The sequence below is a fragment of the Loxodonta africana genome, chromosome 2, assembly GCF_030014295.1.
Source record: "Loxodonta africana isolate mLoxAfr1 chromosome 2, mLoxAfr1.hap2, whole genome shotgun sequence".
Classification (NCBI taxonomy): domain Eukaryota; kingdom Metazoa; phylum Chordata; class Mammalia; order Proboscidea; family Elephantidae; genus Loxodonta; species Loxodonta africana.
Window position 1 is genome coordinate 196,724,827 of NC_087343.1, and position 20,713 is coordinate 196,745,539.

Sequence of the window (20,713 nt, forward strand, 5' to 3'; positions counted from 1 at the left end):
AAATAAAGCCATACACTTATGTTCAATGATTTTTGACAAGGGTGCCAAGACAGCTCAGTGGGGACAGTGTAGTCTCTTCAAAAAATGTTGCTGGCAACTGGACTAAACCAAAAGCTATGAAATTTCCTGAATACAACCAAACACTTCAAAGGACAGAGTAGCAGGGGCGGGAGCCTGGGAACTATGGTTTCAGAGGACACCTAGGTCAATTGACATAATAAAGTTTATCAAGAAAGTGTTCTGCACCCCACTTTGGTGAGTGGTGTCTGGGGTCTTAAAAGCTAGCAAGCAACCATCTAAGATGCATCAATTGGCCCCAGCCCAACTGGAGCAAAGGAGAATGAAGAACACCAAAAACACAAGGAAAATAGGAGCCCAAGAGACAGAAAGGGCCACATACACCAGAGACTCCATCAGCCTGAGACCAGAAGAACTAGATGGTGCCCAGCTACCACCAATGACCACCGTGATAGAGAACACAACAGGGAGTACCTGACAGAGCAGGCCAAAAGTAGGATGGAGAACTGAAATTCTAGTAAGAAGATCAGACTTAATGGTCTGACTGAGACTGGAGGGGCCCCAGAAGATATGGCCCCTGGACTCTCTGTTAGCCCAAAACTAAAACCATTCCTGAAGCCAACTCTTCAGACAAAGATTAGACTGGACTGTAAGACATTAAATGACACTTGTGAAGAATGTGCTTTTTAGCTCAAGCAGATACATGAGACTAAATTGGCAGCTCCTGTCAGAAGGTGAGATGAGAAGGCAGAAAAGGACAGGAATTGGTTGAATGGACATGGGAAACACAGAGTGGAAAGGAGGAGTGTGCTGTCACATTATAGGGAGAGCAACTAGGGTCACATAATGATGTGTGTATTAATTTTTGTATGAGAAACTAACTTGAAGTGTGAACTTTCACTTAAAGCACAACTAAAAAAAAAAAAAAAAAAACATGTTTCTGGGACAATGGGATAACCACATGCAAAAGAATGAAGTTGAACCCCTACCTCACACCATATACAAAAATTAACTCCAAATGCATCAAAGACCTAAATATAAGAACTAAAACTATAAAACTCTTATAAGAAAACACAGGCATAAATCTTTGTGAAATGGGCCTAGGCAATATTTCTTAGATATGGTACCAAAAGCAGAAGCAACGAAAGAAAAAGAAAAAAAGTAAACTGGACTTAGGCAAAATACAAAGATTTGTACTTCAAAGGACACTATGAAGAAAGTGAAAGACACTCCAAGAATGGAAGAAAATATGTGCAAATCATATATCTGATAAGGGACTTCTATCCAAAATACACGAAGAACTCTTGTAATTCAACAATGAAAGACAAATTGCCCAATTTAAAACAATAGGCAAAGGATATGAATAGACATTTCTCCGAAGAAAATATACAAATGGCCAATATGTTCAACATCATTACTTATCAGAGAAATGCAAAATTAAAAACAATGAGATACCACTTTATACCCACTATGATAGCTATACTCAAAAAGGCAGAAAACATAAGTATTGAAGAGGACGTGGAGAAACTGGGGCCTTTGTATATTGCTGATAGGAATGTAAAATGATGTAGCCGCTTTGGAAACAATTCAGGAGTTCCTCAAAAAGTTAAACACCGTGTACCATATGACCCAGCATTTCCACTCCTAGGCATATACCCAAGAGAACTGAAAACATGTGTACACTCAAAAAGTAGTATATGAATGTTCATAGCAACATCATTCATAATAACCAAAAGGTGGAAACCAATGTCCAAATATCCATCAACTGATGAATGAATAAACAAAATGTGGCATGTGCACACAGCGGAATATTATACAGCCGTAAAAAGGAATGAAGCTCTGCTACAACACGGATGAACCTTGAAAACATTATGCTAACTGAAAGAAGCTAGGCACAAAAAAACAAATGTCGTATGATTCCGTTTACATGAAATGTCCAAAACACGCAAATCCATAGAGATAGAAAAGTAGATGCATGGTTCCCAGGGGCTGAGGGGAAGAGGGAATAGAGCATGACTGCTAATTGGTATGCGTTTCTTTTTGGGCGATGAAAATGTTTGTAATTAGATAGTGGTGATGGTTGCACAATTTCATGACTGTACTAAAAATCACTGGATTGTACACTTTAAAGGGGTTAATTTTATATCTCAATAAACATTAAATAAATAAGTGGGAAAAAATCAGATAATTTCAGAGAGTGGTAATTAGTATAAAAGTCAACGCAAACTTGTACAGCAGTGTTTATTGCAGCGCTTTGCACAATAGCCAAAATGTGGAAATAATCAAAACGTCCACCAACAGATGAATGGATATACAAAACGTGGTATATAAACACGATGGAACACAACTCAGCCATAAAGAGGACTAAAGTCCTGATGCATGCCCCAACAGGGAACGTACCCTGAAAATATCATGCTGGGTGAAATAAGCCGGTCTGGAAAGGACAAATACTTCCATGAAATAAGCAAATATATTGAAACCAAAGATTATTAGGGGTTATCACGGGTGGGAGGGAGGAAGGAAAAGTTTTTGCTTAGGGGGCATTGAGTTTATGTTAATGGTGATGAATGATTTTGGAAAAGGATAGTGAAAATGGTTGCACAACTTGAAGAATGTAGTCAATGTCACTGTATTGTTGAGATGATGTATGTTTTGTTATGTATACTTTCATCAAAATTTAAAAAACAGTTAATGCAACAAGAATATATGATAAAGTGACCTGGGGTTTAGTCGGGGCTCCTCAAGGTGGGGGAGAGCCATGTCGGATCTAAGGGAGGGACTCTTGAGTTGACTGACAGAGGGGCCATGGGGAGAGCTGGGCCAGTGTCAGCAGAGAGAACAGCAAGCTCAAGTCCAGAGGGGGAGCAGCTCACGCAGGACCAAGTCTTTTCTGCCTCCCTCACCAGACCCCTCCTCACTATCCCTCTCCAGCCAACTACTGCTGCCTCCTATTTTGCACAGCTATACATTTTGTAAGCATGCTTTATGCCTACAGTCTTCAACTGGGGGATGTGAAGATTTTCCAGTTTGTTCTGTGCACAGATAGATTGTCCCCAGACTTTAACTTCCATATAAACTCCTTGGTCTGCCCAGGAAGGTGCCTCTTTCTAGGTTTCCTACTCACAAGAAAAAGGCTCACATCTCATGCAAATGAACGGGGGAAGGGATGGGGGGGAGGCGGGGAGGAGAGAGGAGGGCTGAGAGGGCTTGTGGGGAGAGCCAGTAAAGCTTCCCAGGACGTACTTCACCCAGCAAATGTGGACCAGGCTCTGGCCCTGTTTGTCTGTCCCAGAATTAGAATCCAGCAGGAAGATGATTGTCATAGGGATAGATATTAACACACTGGCTTTAACAGAGAAATGGAGTCAGACCTTTAATGACTGAAAGTCCGTCTGAGTTGGCTGAGGAATTTGAAGATGGGGCCTGCCTTGCCATTTTAGGCCCGTGGGGGACATTTTCTATACATCTCCAGAGCTAAATTTACAGCTTCGAGGTTTTGATTAAAATGTATTTAAAGTGCTCATACGGGACGCTGGAAATTATTTGCAACATGGGATTAAATAAAATTAGATGCCAACTTTCAATGTGTGAGTGGGTTATATACATACCAGTAACCAGTTGCTATTGACTCTGACTCATGGAGACTCCATGTGTGTCAGTATAGAACTGTGCTCCACGGGATTTTCAATGGCTGATTTTTTAAAAGCAGATTACCAGGTCTTTATTCTGAGGTGTCTCTGAGTGGACTCGAACCTCCAAGCTTTTGGTTAGAAGGCGAGGATTTTAACTGCTTGCACCACCCAGGGTCTCCAGATTATAAACATACTGTTATGGATTCAATTAAAAAAATTATGTCCCCCCAAAATATGTGTTGTGAGTCCTAACCTCTATGCTTGTAGTTATAATCCCATTTGGGAATGGTTGTCTCTGTTGTTAATGAGGCAGGATTAGTATAGGGTGTATTTTGAGTCAATTTCTTTTGAGATACAAAAGAAATTAAACAAGAGAGTAGAGATGGGGTAAGATAGACACCAAACCCCATCCTCATTGCTGTGGAGTCCAACTCATAGCGACCCTTTAGGACAGAGTAGAACCGCCCCATAGGGTTTCCAAGGAGCGGCTGGTGGATTCGAACTGCCAACCTATTGGTTAGCAGCCGAGCTCTTAACCACTGCGCCACCAGGGCTCCAACTAAGAAACATACTATCTCCAAATTCTTTACTGAGCTTCTGTTAAGGGTGATGGTATAATTTGGGAATGGGTAAGGGTGATGACTGAACAACATGATGAACATAATATCACTGATCTGTACGTTCAGATTGTTGAAATGTCAAATGTTTTGTGTTATATATGTATGTATATGTACATATATATATAACAATAAAAAATTATTTAAAAGGGTACTTGATCAAAAACTTTGGAAGACTGTCCATGGTCTTCTCCACACTTCTTGTTTATCTCTTATTCACTCTTCAACTTACCACATGCCTGAAACAGTTTTCTCCCAGTTCACCAAGACCTTACCCCCAGACTCTTTGGTTTCTGTCTATATCTTACCTGACTTCGCTTGAGCATGTACTGAGCAACTACTGGGTATGAACTCTGTGCCATTCCATCACTTGCCAGAGCTGGCACCTTGCACAAGCAGATCCTCTCTCGCCTCTGTTTCATCCTTTCCTTGCAGAGAGACAATGGCTGAACGAGTTGTAAAACAATAACCCTTATGCCCACTTCATGCAGCCAAGTCACTTTCCTGGCCTCTGGCTGCAGACTGTTTCCCTAACCTCATCCTCCCAGAGCCCCTCATTTTTCCACACCCCACCCCCTTGGAATCAATATGTTCGGAAGTGCTTGGCGAGAGGCTGGGGGTATGTCCACCAGTATCAGCTGCCTAGAGAAAGACTATGTTTGGGGTGGGGAGAGGGAAGACAGACAATTTGGAGTTGAAGAGCCTGGGTGGCATCCTGGAGGAGGTGCCCAGTAGGCAGCTCCTCAGTGCTGTGCCAGGCCCACAGCAAGGCCCTACCTACACTACATATTTAATCTTTGCAACCATTTCATTTCACAGGAGAAGAAGAAAACTCAGAGGTAGAAGTTTGAGTTTTTGGAGCTAAAGCTGGTGCTGGAGCTAGAGTCAGGTTAGCATACAGAAACTTGGTATTTGGGCAAGAAGGAACAAGGAGAAGTGGCCCAGCTGGTATTTGAACCCACATCTGACTCCAAATCTCATGGGCTTTCACACTTTCTAGAAGCACTGTCCGGCACAGAGGCCTGTGTGTCCCCCAAACTTACCCAAATCCCTTTTTTGGGGGGGTTTAAGTTTTGCACAATCCATTCAGTCAGCAAAGTTTTGAATTATAGTCCCACCTGATAAAGAAACGGGCTTAGAAAGGAGGGGAGAGGATAGATTGGGTATTAGCAAGCTCTGAGCTCACCATCCTGGGCTTGGTCACTGGAGGTCACAGAAACTCTCTCCAAGCCTTCTTGTATGGGGCTCACCAATTGGGTGGGACCAGATTTAAAAGAAGTAAATGTTACTGCAGGGGCTCATTCAGAGAAAAATGACTGTCTACAAGGGGTGGGGTCAGGGAAGATTTCTAGGAGGAGGAGTCTTCTAAACTGGACTCTGAAGAATGAGTTTGCCTGACAGAGTGTGGGGGAAAGGCAGAGCATGTGACCTGTCCTGGCACAGTGAGCATGCTGGGCAGCTAGGAGAAGTGATGAGGGCAGAAGGGCAGGAATTAGTGGCCACAGCACACAGGGATTTGGAAAGAGGACACTTGAGAGGAAGAAAACTCAAAGGTAGAAGCTTGAGTTTTCGGGGCTAAGCCTGGGGCTCCGGCTACAGAGTCAGGCTAGCAGACAGAAACTTGTTATGTGGGCAAAAAGGAAACTTTGCTGGGTATGGCCAGGCATCCCTTGATCTTAAGTCAAAGGCTGATCCAGTTCTGGGGAGACCCCTGGACATGGAGAGGAAGGAAACAGGGTCAATCACTCTTCCGCTCTGGAAAATTGGAAGAACAATAGTGCCCATATCATTGTATTAAATGAGAGGGTTTCCCAGAGAGTGGCTGGCACAGAAAAGGAGAAGCGAAATTACTACTGGAACAAGACGACCCTGGCACGTCCCAGAGGCAGGGAACTTCCTGGGGTTGTATTTCCAGGGGAGGTACCAGTCTCTTTTGGACACTGCTGGCAGAATGAGCTTTCAACTGTCATTTCCCTGCTCCTTAACCTTCCATGGCTCCCGGCTTCCCTCCAGATAAAGTCTAAATTCTTTAACTTGGCTTGCAACACCTTGCATGGGCAGGACCCTGTGGTCTTCCTCATCCTTGTATGAGGCCTCTTATTGTGCTCACCATCCCTGCTTGCATACGTACTGTCCTGTGGTCAAGCTGATCAGTTTCTCCAAAGCCCTGTGTTTCTCTAGGTTCCTCTGCTGAAACTTCTGCCCTTCCCTTCCTGGCTTATCCTTCAAGACTCCCTCTGGACGTCACTGCTCGGAGAGGCCTGCCCTGATTGCCTCGGAGTCTGCTCCAGGGGACTCCCTGGCTCCCCCAGAACCTCCCTCCAGCTTTCTGAGCTCAGCTCCCTACCTTGCTGTTTTACTTGTGTGCCTTCCCCACAAGGCTGTGAGTGACAGCTCAATAAATATATGTTAATAAATGCAAGGGGTCAGTTCTAAGACTGTACACTAGTCAAATCTCATGGGTATCTACTTCAGCAGGGTAGGAATTATCAGTAACCACAACTTACAGATGAAGAAACTGAGGTTGAAGCAATCTCACTTTGCCTGACATTCAAATTCCTGAGCACCTGTCTGTTAGACACCATGCTGTGTATTTTCACAGATACTATCTGTAGGGTGAGCTGGCTAGGAGCAAAGGAGCGATGCCAATCACATCAGGTGAGCGTCAAGGCTCCAAGACCTTTCACAGGGGCTTAATCTCTTAAACTTGAGTTCTTCAGAGGGCAGGTGAAAGGGTTAAAGGAACTAATGCAAGGTGCCCAGCACACAATACAGGAACAGTCAGTATTTATTGATTCTTAATCAGTTTTAGGAGTCCTGGTGGTACAGTGGTTAAAATGCTCGATTGCTAACCAAAAGGTCTGCAGGAGAAAGATGTGGCAATCTGCTTCTGTAAAGATTTACAGCCTTGGAAACCCTATGGGGCAGTTCTACTGTCCTACGGGGTCACCATGAATCGTAACTGACTCAAAGGCAGTGGCTTTGGGTTTTTAATCTGTTTTAAGGAAGGCAGGCAGAGGCCCAGAAAAGGTACCTGAGCTGAGACACAGCCCTACACCTTTTTCCCTCACTTTAGGAGTCAGTGTCCTTGTGGAAATAAAGCCATGTGGATACCCTCAGCCCAGTGTGGGCACACGTGAGGGCCTGGCCAGGGAATACTGGATGCGGAGGCTCAAAAAGGCGCTGCTGGGATTGACGCCTCTCTGTGGCCAGGTTCTATTATAGCAGTCTTCTCCTGAGGCCTGGGGCTCTCCTAGGCAGGTATTTCATCCTTTCTTTCTCACACCAGGGAAGTGCATGAGGTTTTTCCCAAGGATCTAGTCTCCTCACCCACACCTGCCAGTAACCTGTTCCTCTCCAGCTGCGAATCCCTCTTTAGCTACCAGTTCTCTCCCATGGAGTCCCTGGGTGATGCGAAAGGTTAACACGTTTGGCTGCTAACTAAAATGTTGGAGGTTCAAGTCCACCCAGAGGCACCTGGGAAGAAAGGCCTGGTGATCCACTTTGGAAAAACCAGCCATTGAAACAGTATGATCACGGTTCTACTCTGACACACATGGGGGTGCCAAGAGTCGAAACTGATTAGATGGCAATTGGTTTCCTCTTTGACAGGGGCTGAACGTTCACAGAGAGGGGTTCTTGCAGGGCAGGAATACTCAGAGATCTGCTCTGGGAGAAGATGCTGGTCCAGCCCCTCTTCACACCATAACAACTTTATTTAACAGTTTTCTCCTGAGGCCTGGGGTTCTCCATAGTAAGTATTTCATCCTTTCTTTTCCCCAGGACCCAATACACTGTCTGGCACTTATGAAATGGCTGCTGAATAAAACGATGAACTGTGTTTCAGCATTCATCCATACAGGCTGCCAACACTTAAACTTTACCTGACGGAAGCCTCACAGCCACTCTGCGCATTATTAGAAGCCACCACCGCATTTTACAGGTGAGGAAACTGAGGCTTAGTGCCCCAAGTGACTTGCTCTAGGCAGGACTTCAGAATGACTGCTGGGAAAGTAAAGGACTGGCAGGATGAATTGGGCAATTGACGAGAAGTAAATGTCAGTCAGAAGCCCTAGTTGCACAGTGGTTAAAGTGCTGGGCTGCTAACCAAAAGGTCAGCAGTTTGAATCCACCAGCCGCTCCGCGGGAGAAAGAGGTGGCAGTCTGCTTCCTTGACTCAAAGGCAACTGGTTTGGTTTTTTTGGTTTAATCGTTAGTCAGAAATTATTGCTCAAAGTGTTAGGTGTGAAGAAAGAACCAGTCAGAATTTCCCCACTGAATTGCTCAGTATAGGGTTAGCCAGAGTGACTCCTTAGCAGAACAAACAGCTGGCTCCTGAAGGGCGGGCCCCTGGTTGTAAACCCAGTTCTGCTCTGGCTGGTCCTGGCCCACAGAACACTGACACCTTAACTTTGCACCTGGGAATCCTCTGGCTACCTGTTTCTTGTCCCGAGAAAAAAGAGCCCTCAGAGTCTTCATCACTCTGGTTTCCTCACTCTGGTTCCAGAAGGTGCTTTCCCTCTAACAAATCTACTTGCTGTCTTAGCAGGATCTCCATTCTAGCACTTACCCATGGTGTGCTAAGGGCCTGTTTATTTGTGTCTTACTTTACATCGCTCCACTGTGGGCCTCGGAGAGCAGGAAGCACAGGGCATCCAGAACTCCTTGTCTGCTCAGGCCAGCCATGGGGTGAAAGCCGGGGAAGGCTGAAGGACCCAGTTTAGGGAGCTTAGCGCTGATGCCGGCCCAGGGAAATGCCAAAGGTGGCCTTTCTCCGAGATGGGCTCAAGGTTAACAGTAGACCTATGGGTAAATACTCCGCTAGAGCAATAATTACGCACATTACTAAGCCCAGGGAGGAATGGTAGTCACGTGGCCCTCGAGGGCGGTGCCCTCAGTTTTGAGATGGCGTTAACCCTAAATCTAATCACAGAAGGCTTTCTGGAGGAGGTGGTATTTTTGTGACGGCCGATTGTGGCTTTCTCTCAACGACGAGGATGCCCTAGATCCAACACTCTCCGAGGTGACCTTCTTGCTGGGGAACAAGGCAGGGGACAGCGCGGTCGGGTCGGGATGAGGTAAGGGCCTAGGGGACTGCAGTCGCGAGGTTAGGCCGGGGTTAGGTTTCCCGATCCGCCCTTTGCGGAATGGACGCGCCTTGGCCGCGCCAGGCCTGTGCCGCGGGGCCCAGTGTGCTGGGTGCAGGCCGCGAGGTGCCGGGCGCGGGAGAGCAGAGAGCCCCTGGTCGGGGTGTACGCCCACAGGCTTTGGCCCGGCCAGCCCGGCGGTCCGCCCTCCCAGCGCAGTTCCGGCCGGGTCCCTACACCGGGCCCGCAAGGGCGAGGCGCGCTCTGCCCGGGGAGCCGGGATGCGGAGCCGCGGCCTGCGTGGGGCGACGGTGGCACGAGAGGGCCATCTGCCTGGCCGCCGAGAACTGCAGCGTCCGCGGTGCGAGACGCGGCTCCTCCCGGCCCCCAGCCCGCTGTCCCCTGCCCAGCGCGCACGCACCTACCCGCGCCCGCCTGCGCCCGCGGCCCGAGCCCGGGTGCCAGGCCCAAACCCAGACTAGGCGGGGGAGGCGGTGCAGGGACTAGTGGACCCCTCCCCCAGGGCTCTCCTCGCCCCGCCCGAGGCAGCGAGGACCCTTGGGCCCGGGGGTGGTGAGGGAGCTTCGTCCCGGCAGTGTCTGGGCTTGGGGCTCAGCTTCGCGGGGCTGGGGCCGCACAGCGGCAGGCCAAGGTGTGGGTGTGCTGTCAGGCGGCAGCCCGGCTTGGTTGCAGGGGGTGGGCTCAGCGCGGGGGTCGCCCGGCCACATACCCCAGCCGAGGGCGCGGCCCGGCGGGCAGTGCCAGGGCGGGTAACCCGACCCGGCTCCCCGGAGCCGCTCACCCCGCACGGCCGGGCAGCGGGAGGGAGGGGAATAGGCGGGAGGGGGGGAGGAAGGGGCGGTGGGTGAGGGGCTGTGAGGACCGTAGGGCCGAGTCCCCAGCCCGGCCTGCGCTGCTTTAAGGCGGCTGTCGGCGGCGCCCCGGACAAGCCAGCCTCCTGCCTCGCGGGCCTCGGGCCTGCGGCAGGAGGGAGCCCTGGGGTTGCACAGGCTTGGCTCGGGGAGGCAGACCCGAGCTGCTGCCTCCATTTTGTTTCCTGCTCAGCTTGGTCTGTGGTGGTGTTGTGGGTTTGGGGTGCGGCCGGGCTGGGGGTTCACCTGCGGCTGCGCCTGCTCGGGGCCTGAGGCCTCGAAGACCCCAGCCCAAGCCCCCAGGTGAGCCCCGTGGCAGGAGGGGGGTTGCCTTGGCCTCGGGCCGAAACGAGCCGGCTGAGGGCAGGTGCCCAGTAGATGGGGAGCCCGGCCTGTAACCTAAGATGGAGGCCGGGACTGACGCGGGCCCGAGCGGGGCTGGCGGGGCGGTTGGACAGGCCTCAGCCGGGCCAGGTGCCGCCGGGGTGGGGGCTCGAGACGGGTAGGGTGCAGGAGTCGAGTGCAGCCCGGGGCCGGCACAGCGCCCCGAAGTAGGTGAGGGGATCTGAGTGCCACCCACGACGCCCGCAGGCCCAGACACTCCGGGGAGGCGCGCGAAGCCCCAGGGGAGCCCGCCTCAGGCCCCGCCCGGACAGTCAGGCCGGCCCGTAGGCCCGGGCCGCAAGCGGGCGCGCGGGGGGAGGGGAGGGGGCCGCGGCGGCGGCTCCGCTGATTGGGTGGCGCGCTTGCGAGCCCGACTTCACCCGCCCTGAACCCCGAAGAGTGAGGCGAGGGAGCGCGCGCGCGGTGGGGGAAGGGGTGCGCGCGCACTCCAGGCCCTAGCCGCACGCGGGCCGGCGCGAGGCGCTCGGTCGCACGCGCCGCGGCGGGGGCGCGCGCGGTGGGGGTGTGAGGAGGAGGCGGCGGCAGCGGAATAGGCCGGGGCAGGTCGCACTCGCTGCCTTCTCCCCTGAAGAGAGACGCGGGGGGAGGGGGGTGCGGCGAGCGGCTCCTCTCTCTCCCCACCGCTCCGCTCGCGCCCCAGTGTAATGAGGGTCACCCCCTCCCCCCAGCCGGCCCGGGAGGGGGCGCGGGGCACGGTAACTAGTGCGCTGGGGTGGGTGGCGGGCAGGCGCGAGGAGGACTAGGGAGGAGGCGGCCGGGCGGGGAAGATGGTGGTGGCCGTAAGGTGAGGGGCGCGGGGGAGGGCCTGGCGCGGCGCGGGGTAGGTGGCCAGCGGCGCTGCAGCCGCGGGCCCCCTCCCCCTCCATCACTACCAGCCGGGCTCTGGCCTAGCCGGCCCGACCGCCGCGAACTTCCTCCCGGCGCGGCCCATGCCCCGCCGGGCGACCGCGCGCACCTCGGCCTCCGCCTCCCCTCAGGTAGCCGAGTGAGGGGCGTGGGGCCGGCTGCCCTCCTGCAGCAAACTTTGCTTGCTGCTGAATATTGATGAGTGCGATCGTGTCGGCCTGGAGGTGCTGCCGCGGCCGAGGGAGGGAACGCAGCCCGGGCAGGCGGCGGCGGCGTCGGCAGCAGCCATGTTTGTCAAGCTGTAGCAGCTGCTGCTGCCCTGACTCGGCTTCGCCGGCTACCTCTGTTTCTCCCCCTGCCGCATCCCGGCCTCTGGGCCCTCCAGCTGCGGACCGAACAGGCCACAAGTCTGGAAGGCGAGCTTCGGGGTTGCAGCCGCTTCGGCAGACTCGCCTGCGGCCTGGACACGGCCGCTGCAAAGGCTCCGGCGCCGGCCGGGCGCAGGGTGCAGCGCTATTGTGACCGCTGCGCCCGAGCGAGCCAGGAAGGCGGGGGAGAGCGGGTGCCTTTTTGTGCAGCGTCCGGGAGCCCCCCTCGAATCCCATAGCCTCCTCCCTTCCGGAGATCCGGCTGCTGGACCCGGGGCGGGAGAAGGGGGGACGCTGACTCTTCCTGTTTAAGATTTGGGAATTTCGACTGCCAAAGGGCTTTTAATTTTACTTAAGCCAAACTGTCCACCAGTCTGCAGTGCAGAAAAAAGGGACGGCTGTTTCCATGTGGCAGGATCTGCCCAGCTCTGGGAAGATGGAGTTTGCGGAGGCTCACCGAGGCCATTTTTCCGTCGTCAGCCGGGGGAACTTTTTCCGCCCATGGAAGTGCAGCAGAAAGGCATCGAGGCCACTAGTCCTTGAGAAGTGGCTGCCATTTTGAAGAGAAGAGCCAAACGGCCTATTAACTCAGATTAATTGCTGTGTTTTTGGATTCCAGGTTGATGCTGGCCAAGGATGGATCAGACCTGTGAACTACCCAGAAGAAATTGCCTGCTGCCCTTTTCCAATCCAGTGAATTTAGATGCCCCAGAAGACAAGGACAGCCCTTTCGGTAATGGTCAATCCAATTTTTCTGAGCCACTTAATGGGTGTACTATGCAGTTACCGACTGCCAGTGGAACATCCCAAAATGCTTATGGACAAGATTCTCCATCTTGTTACATTCCACTGCGGAGACTACAGGATTTGGCCTCCATGATCAATGTAGAATATTTAAATGGGTCTGCTGATGGATCAGAATCCTTTCAAGACCCTGAAAAAAGTGATTCAAGAGCTCAGTCGCCAGTTGTTTGCACTTCCTTGAGTCCTGGTGGTCCAACAGCACTTGCTATGAAACAGGAACCCTCTTGTAATAACTCCCCTGAACTCCAGGTAAAAGTAACAAAGACTATCAAGAATGGCTTTCTGCACTTTGAGAATTTTACTTGTGTGGACGATGCAGATGTAGATTCTGAAATGGACCCAGAACAGCCAGTCACAGAGGATGAGAGTATAGAGGAGATCTTTGAGGAAACTCAGACCAATGCCACCTGCAATTATGAGCCTATATCAGAGAATGGTGTAGAAGTGGCCATGGGAAATGAACAAGACAGCACATCAGAGAGTAGACACGGTGCAGTCAAATCGCCATTCTTGCCATTAGCTCCTCAAACTGAAACACAGAAAAATAAGCAAAGAAATGAAGTGGACGGCAGCAGTGAAAAAGCAGCCCTTCTCCCAGCCCCTTTTTCACTAGGAGATACAAACGTTACCATAGAAGAGCAATTAAACTCAATAAATTTATCTTTTCAGGATGATCCAGACTCCAGTACCAGTACATTAGGAAACATGCTAGAATTACCTGGAACTTCATCATCATCTACTTCACAGGAGTTGCCATTTGTAAGCAGTTTTTGGTACAACTTAAATATATACATGAATGTATATATACAGGCAACTTAAAGGGAAACATAACTAATTGGTTTTTGGTTTCTTATCAGTTTACAGCTAAAAGCATCTTGGGGAAATTTTGCTTTGATTTTTAAATTTATTTCTATTTTATGAGTTTGGGTCTTTTCAGCTTTTCTCAAATAACATTCCCTTGAGGACTGGCTAAGTGTTAAACTTTTAAGAGTTCAGATTTAAATTTTCAAGATGAAGGTATACGTTTGTTTGGCTTAAAAAATGTGAGCTTTGGCCTGGCAGTATCTTGAGTGCAAATGAACCGGCTTATTACCTGGAGTCCTGTTTCTGCATTAAGCATGGCTTAGTTTTTTAGTTGTTGGGGTGACCTCTTGCTGAAGGTGGAGGTGCATTTTGGACACAAATTAAAAGTGGCTAAGAGGAGAACTGGGCTGGGTTTAAGATGAGAAAGCTTGCTTTCTTGAATGTCAGTCAAAATTTAAATTAGGCTAATTTTTCTGAATGACCTATTGTGAAGGTACAGCAACCTGTGCTTTTGATAACTGACACCATCAGAACTGGCTCTTGAACCTTTTTTAGTTTTTAATTTTGGAGTGTATGATACGTGTGTGTATCTGCGTATAGAAAGGGAGAACATCGGATTTGTAGTTTTCAATAGTGTTGGGTAATAGCGTGAGAGGGTGTAAAGTTCTTTTTTCTTTGAACTTACGTAGTATTTCTCTTTACTTAGCAGCTTCTCAACCTCTCAAATCTGAAACGACTTGATTGCTGAAATGTTCTTTTCAACTTTTTAAGTATTTGATTCTGTTTTTGTTTCTGCCCAAACACATTTTCATGGTTGACAGTAATGTCACCAAAGATAATTTTTTTGTCAACAAATACTTCTGAAGCACTATGTCAAGGCTTTACCAGAAAAACCTTTTATGGTTTGTGGCAATTGTTGTGAATGCATTAAATGTTCACGTTACCCTGTAGACCTGCTGTTCTTTAAAGTTACTCGGGAGAATGTGGGTGTGTCGCTTTTGTTTCTGTTGATTCATATCTTAAATATGCTTTAGCACTCCTCGGTTTCTTAGCTTGGAGGTTGCAGATTTGAAAAATTTATTTTAGTGGTTATCTTGAGCTTCCGTTGAACTACAAGCCGGTGATATTTATTAGGGTGGATAGGCTGTTTTGAAAATCTTTTGGCAGTTCAGACAAATCTTTTTTCTTGGGTTCACATTGAAACTTATTTTACATAGTTTTGTCTTTGTTGTCACATAAAAATCTAGATCTGAGGATGGAAACAGATGTTTCTCTAGAAGCATACAAATAGAAATGTAAATATTTTGGTTCTCATCAAAGAAATGTCAGTATTCTATTTAAAATTGAAAATATTGGTGCTTATAGACAGTGTGTTATTCCTCTAAAATGAGAGTTAGCAAACTTTAAATGCAGGAAAAAAAATTTTTCAGGGAGAAATCTAAATCGCTCAAAGACTTTATGGGCTTCAGGAAGCAAGTGTCTTTAATTTATCCTTTTAGGCCTTTGGTTCAGTTGTTCAAGGTTGTGGTTGAAAACCATTGCTTTTATTTTTGCCCCTGGTATTTTTAAAAAATTGTTGTGCTTTAGATGAAGGTTTACAGAGCAAATTAGTTTTTCATTAAACAATTAATATACATATTGTTTTGTGACATTGGCTACCAATCCCACAACGTGTCAAGCCTCTTCCCTTCTTGACCTTGGATTCCCCGTTACAAGTTTTCCTGTCTCTTTTTGCCTTCTTGTCCTTGCTCCTACGCCGATGTGTCCATTTAGTCTTTTTTTTTTTTTTAATTGTACTTTAGATGAAAGTTTACAAGACAAACTAACTTTTCATTGAAATTTAGTACAGATTTTTTTTATTACATTGGTTAACAACCCCATGACATGTCAACACTCTCCCTTGACCCCGGGTTCCCTATTACCAGCTTTCCTGTCCCCTCCTGCCTTCTAGTCCTTGCACCTGGGCTGATGTGCCCCTTTAGTCTCGTTTTGTTTTATGGCCTGTCTAATCTTTGGCTAAAGGGTGAATCTCAGGAGTGACTTCGTTACTGAATTAAAAGGATGTCCGGGGGCCATGCTCTCAGGGTTTCTCCAGTCTCTGTCAGGCCAGTAAGTTGGTCTTTTTTTTTTGAGTTTGATTATTCTACATTTTTTTCCAGCTCTGTCCAGGACCCTCTATTGTGGTCTGTGTCAGACTAGTCAGTGATGGTAGCTGGACACCATCTAGTTGTACTGAACTCAGTCTAGAAAAGGCTGTGGTAGTTTTGGTCCATTAGTCCTTAGGACTAATCTTTCCCTTGTGTCTTAAGTTGTTTTCATTCTTCCTTGCTCCTGAAGGGGTGAGACCAGTGGAGTATCTTAGATGGCCTCTCATAGGCTTTTAAGACCCCAGATGCTACTCACCAAAATAGAATGTAGAACATTTTCTTTGTAAACTATGTTATGCCAATTGAGCTAGTGTTCCACGAGACCATGGTCCCCACAGCCCTCAGCCCAGCAGTTCGATCCCTTGGGGATTTTGGTTGTGCCCATGGAGCTTGCATGACCCTGCCTTGTACAAGTTGTGTTGGATTCCCTAGTAGCCTTTGATATTTTTTAACTGAGGACTTAAAAATGTGAAATCAATCTCAGTGGAATGCAAATTTAACTGAACAGCATAGCTTGGGAAAGATGTAATTAAAAATAATTTCTGTGTAAGCCAGCTCTTCAGACAAAGATTAGACTGGACTGTAAGACATAAAATGATACTCGTGAAGAGAGTGCTACTTAGTTCAAGTAGATACATTAGACTAACTGGGCAGCTCCTGTCTGAAGGTGAGATGAGAAGGCAAAAAGGGACAGAAACTGGTTGAATGGATGTGGGAGATCTGGGGTGGAAAGGGGGAGTGTGCTGTCATAGGGAGAGCAAATAGGGTCATATAATGATGTGTGTATAAATTTTTGTATGAGAAACGAACTGTAAACTTTCACTTAAAGCACAATAAAAAAACTCTGTATAGTCACAATATCGACATACTCAGACTTCACAGTTGATAAACAAGTTCATTTTTTCATCAGTGGAGCAGGTACAGAGCACTTAATCTATATTGGATCCTATGTTCAGGGCTGGAAATTTTAGAAAGACTTTAGCAAATGTCTTTTATTTTGTCTGTAATGTTGTGATAGAATAAGATTCTATTGGGGGTAAGAGTATTTAGGGTTGTTAACCCTCTGTCTGGAAACCCTGATGGTCTAGTGGTTAAGTGCTACGGCTGCTAACCAAAGGGTCAGCAGTTCAAATTCGCCAGGCACTCCTTGGAAACTCAATGGGGCAGTTCTTCCCTGTCCTATAGGGTTGCTATGAGTCAGAGTCAACTCGACAACACTGGGTTTGGTGTTTTTTTTTTTTGAGCCCTCTGTCTAGAATAGAGAAAGACAAGTGATTCAAGATTATATTGGCTGTTGTTTTGTGTATCTAGCTATAAGCAGGCTGTTTGCCTTTTGTCATGAATAAACAGCTTCTTCAGCTTATCCTCATGTGCTCTTTAATTTTTTTCTCTGTATAGTAATGCGAACACATTGCCCTTGTAGTTTATAATCCTGACTTGGTGCTTTTGTGTTTAACAGGGTTGATGCCTTCTAATTTCTCCCAGTGTACAAAGCCTTCGTGCTTTCTACAGAGTAGGTGCTTGATAAAATCCTTTTTTTTTTATAATTGTGCTTTAAGTGAAAGTTTACAAATCAAGTCCGTCTCTCACACAAAAACTTGCATACACCTTGCTACATACTCCCAATTACTCTCCCCCTAATGAGACAGCGCCCTCTCTCCCTCCACATTCTTTTCGTGTCCATTTCACCAGCTTCTAACCCCCTCTACCCTCTCATCTCCCCTCCAGGCAGGAGATGCCAACATAGTCTCAAGTGTCCAGCTGATCCAAGAAGCTCACTCCTCCCCAGCAGCCCTCTCCAACTCATTGTCCAGTCCAATCCATGTCTGAAGAGTTGGCTTTGGGAATGGTTCCTGTCCTGGGCCAACAGAAGGTCTGGGGGTTGATAAAATCTTGAAGATTGGCCCCCAGAGCCGGAAGTTTCAAGCAGACAGTAATTTACAGTTTATTAAGTGCTTGAGTCTGTATTACATCATGGGGTCTTCATAGCCTTGTAGTAAAATGATGTTGGAAGACATAGGCCAACCTTGAAGGTGCTTTGAAGTTGTTGGAGACAAAACTGAAGCTCTGGAAATCATAGAATTATCTTAGAACCCTTGGCTTTTAGTGACCACTGAAGGTCTCTGACACTTTCCTAGGCCTGAAGTAACTCCTTGTGTTCTCACTGGGCTGATTTGTAGTAGTTGTTTTGTTCTCTACTCTTTATCACTTAGCTATTTTATGGAGAATTTATACTATGGTGGTATTCATGAATTTGAAGATTTTCTTGGTTATCTAGTGCTGCTGTAACAAATACCACAGGTAGGTGGCTTTAACAAACAAATTTATTTTCTCATAGTTTAGGAGGCTAGAAGTCCAAATTCACAGTGCTGGCTCTAGGGGAAGGCTTTCTCTCTGTTGGCTCTGAGGGAAGGTCCTAGTCTCTTCAAGCTTCTTCTCCTGGGTGATCTTCATGTAGCTTCTCATCTCTCTTCCCCCACCTCTGCTCTGTTCAATTGTTTAATCTCTTTCATATCTTAAAAGGGATTGACTCAAGATATACCCTATTAACATAAGAAAGACAATCCATTCCCAAATGTGATTATAACCACAGGCTTATAGGTGAGGATTTAAAATGCATATTTTTTGAGGATACAGTTCAACCCATAATATTACACCCTTTGGTCTCCCAAAATTCATGTTCTTACCACGTGTAAAACGCAATCACCCCATCACATCATCCTAAAAGTCTTAAACCCGCTCCAAGTGCAAAATTTCATCTTCTGAATCATCTAAATCGAATATGGCTGAGACTTTAGGAGTTCCATCCTGGGGCAAAATTCCTCTTCATGTGTGAACCTGTGAAATCTAGATTACAAGTTATCTGTTTCCAAAGTACAGTGATGGAGCAGGCACAAGGTAGACATTTCCATTACAAATGGGAGAAATTGGAGGGAAAGAAGGGATAACAGACACCAAGTAAGTCCAAAACCCAGCAGCATAATTTATATTCCGTCTCAAGGCTTGAAAATAATCCTTTCTTCTCTGAGACCATCTGGGCAATGACTCTGCCCTCCAGACTCTGGGTGTTGGCCATGCCGTCTGGATTCTGTGTGGAGGCTCCTCAGTCCTGGGCCTCAGCTCTGCCTTCCAGGCCCACTGGGATGGCAGCTCTGCTCTCTTGGCTTTGGGTGGCCCCATTCTCCTAGTACATCTGAGTGGCAGCCCCGCCCCCATGGCCCTGGCAGGCCCTGTTCTTCTGTTCCTTGGGCATGGAAGCCTCACCCCCTCAGCTTTAGGCAGAGGTCCCATCCCACTGGCACACCTTAGCAGCAGCTCTCTACTCTGGAACCAAGTTGAGGATCCAACTCCTTGAAACCTAGGAGGCTGTAGCTCCATCCTTTGAGATTCAGGAGACCCGTGGCTCTACCCTTTGAAACCAAGAGGACCCTGCTTCCCATGTCCTTCCAACAGTTCTGCTGATCTCCGAGCTTCTCCAAGGGTGGTCCTTTCTTGGAGGACAACAGATGTAGCTACTTTGGCCTGTTTCCAAGAGGCAGGTAGTGTTCTTTTTGTTCTTTTTCTGTCCACTTCAGTGTAAACTGATGGGTGTTCTGCTGTGGTAATTAGATCCATCACTCACAGGCTTAATTTCCTTAACAAAGATTGTGTAGCCATGTCCTTGGCGAACATTTTCGGACACATGTCCTTAGTTTGTACAACAGAGTTTATCAAATCTTTTAAGTTCTTTCATTTTACACAGTTCGTTTTAAAGTCTGTCTTTCGTCTCCCATCTTACTGAAAGCGGCAAGGGAAACCACGTGGCCCCTTTAAGATCTTGCTTAGACATCTTCTCAGTCAAATGTCCAGGTTCATCACTTACCAAGTTCTACCTTCCACCAAACATTTGAACACAATTCAGACAGGTTCTTTGCCACTGAATAAGAAGTATTGCCCTTCTTACATTCACATGTTCATCATTTCCTTTTAAAGCTTCACTAGAAGCACATTTAATGGCCACATTTCTAGCAACATTCTGTTGCTTGGGTTGTATGTATTCTCTAAGATGATAGAGATTCTCTGTAGCTTTCCTTATTTTCTTCTGAGCTCTCACCAGAATTGCCTTTGACATCCATAATTCTACCACAAGTTTCTTCGAGGCCATCTAATCTTTTGCTATTAAGAAAAAAAAAATTTTTTTTTTCCTTAGGCACCTTAAAACTATTTCAGCCTCTACCCATTACTAAATTCCAAAACTTCTTCCACATCTTAGGTATCTGTTAGAGCAGCACTCCACTCTTCTGGTACCAGATTTTGTCTTAGTTAATCTAGTGCTGCTATGACAGAAATACCACAGATGGGTGGCTTTAAGAAACAAATTTATTTTCTCATGGTTTAGGACTTTAGAAGTTCAAATTCCGGGTACTGGCCTTAGGGGAAAGCTTTCTTTGTCAGCTCTAGAGGAAGGTCCTAGTCTCTCTGAGCTTCTGCTCCTGAGTGGTCTTCATGTGGTTTGGCATTTCTCTTCCGCCATCTCTGCTCTGCTTACTTGCTTAAAAAGAGATTGACTCAGAATATACTGTGTACTAATCTTGCGTTATTAACATAAGGAAGACAACCCATTCCCAAATGTACACACAGGCATAGAGGTTAGGATTTATTTTTGGGGACACAATTCAACCCATAACAGAGATTCTCAAAGTTCTTAGGAGGAAGCCAGCTCCAGGATGGTCTGATGCTAGTGGTCTTTTTTAATCTAAAGAAAACAAACAAACAAACAAAAAGCACTAAAAATTAGTTCACTTATGGCAGGGACTAAACTTTTCACAAATAAGTAGGGGAAAAAGGTTTATTTAGATTTTATATTGAAAAATGAAATTAAGAACTATGAAAATAAGGCTTTCTTTATCCTTTATAAAAATTTTTGGCTATGATGGCTGCCCATTTGTTAGAATAAGGGAAGAAGTGAATTTTCAAAAATGTTCAGTGAAATTGTACAGTGGGGAGATAACATACGTTTGTTTCACTTTCTCATGCTCATGAAAAGGGTAAGTTTTTATAAAAAATACTTGAAGGCTTAATCAGCTTTAGTAAGGTTCTCTTTAAAAATGTTTACTATGGAAAATTTTAAACA

The 20,713-nt window shown here is 47.2% G+C and overlaps 1 protein-coding gene across 8 annotated transcripts in view; it reads left to right on the forward strand.

Moving 5' to 3' along the window:
* The first annotated feature begins 10,399 nt into the window (after nt 1-10,399).
* NSD1 (nuclear receptor binding SET domain protein 1) overlaps nt 10,400-20,713 on the forward strand; it is a 209,389-nt gene continuing 199,075 nt past the window's right edge. For 2 of the 8 annotated variants that reach the window (XM_003404684.4, XM_064279185.1), the window contains exons 1-2: nt 11,131-11,326; nt 12,465-13,408. In XM_003404684.4, the coding sequence (XP_003404732.1) occupies nt 12,482-13,408 (927 nt within the window). In that variant the 5' untranslated portion in view covers nt 11,131-11,326; nt 12,465-12,481. Of the gene's footprint in view, nt 10,530-11,130; nt 11,327-11,614; nt 13,409-17,328; nt 17,474-20,713 lie in introns of those variants that run through there. The other 6 variants (XM_023551818.2, XM_023551803.2, XM_010592804.3 and 3 more) reach the window with 6 other exon arrangements.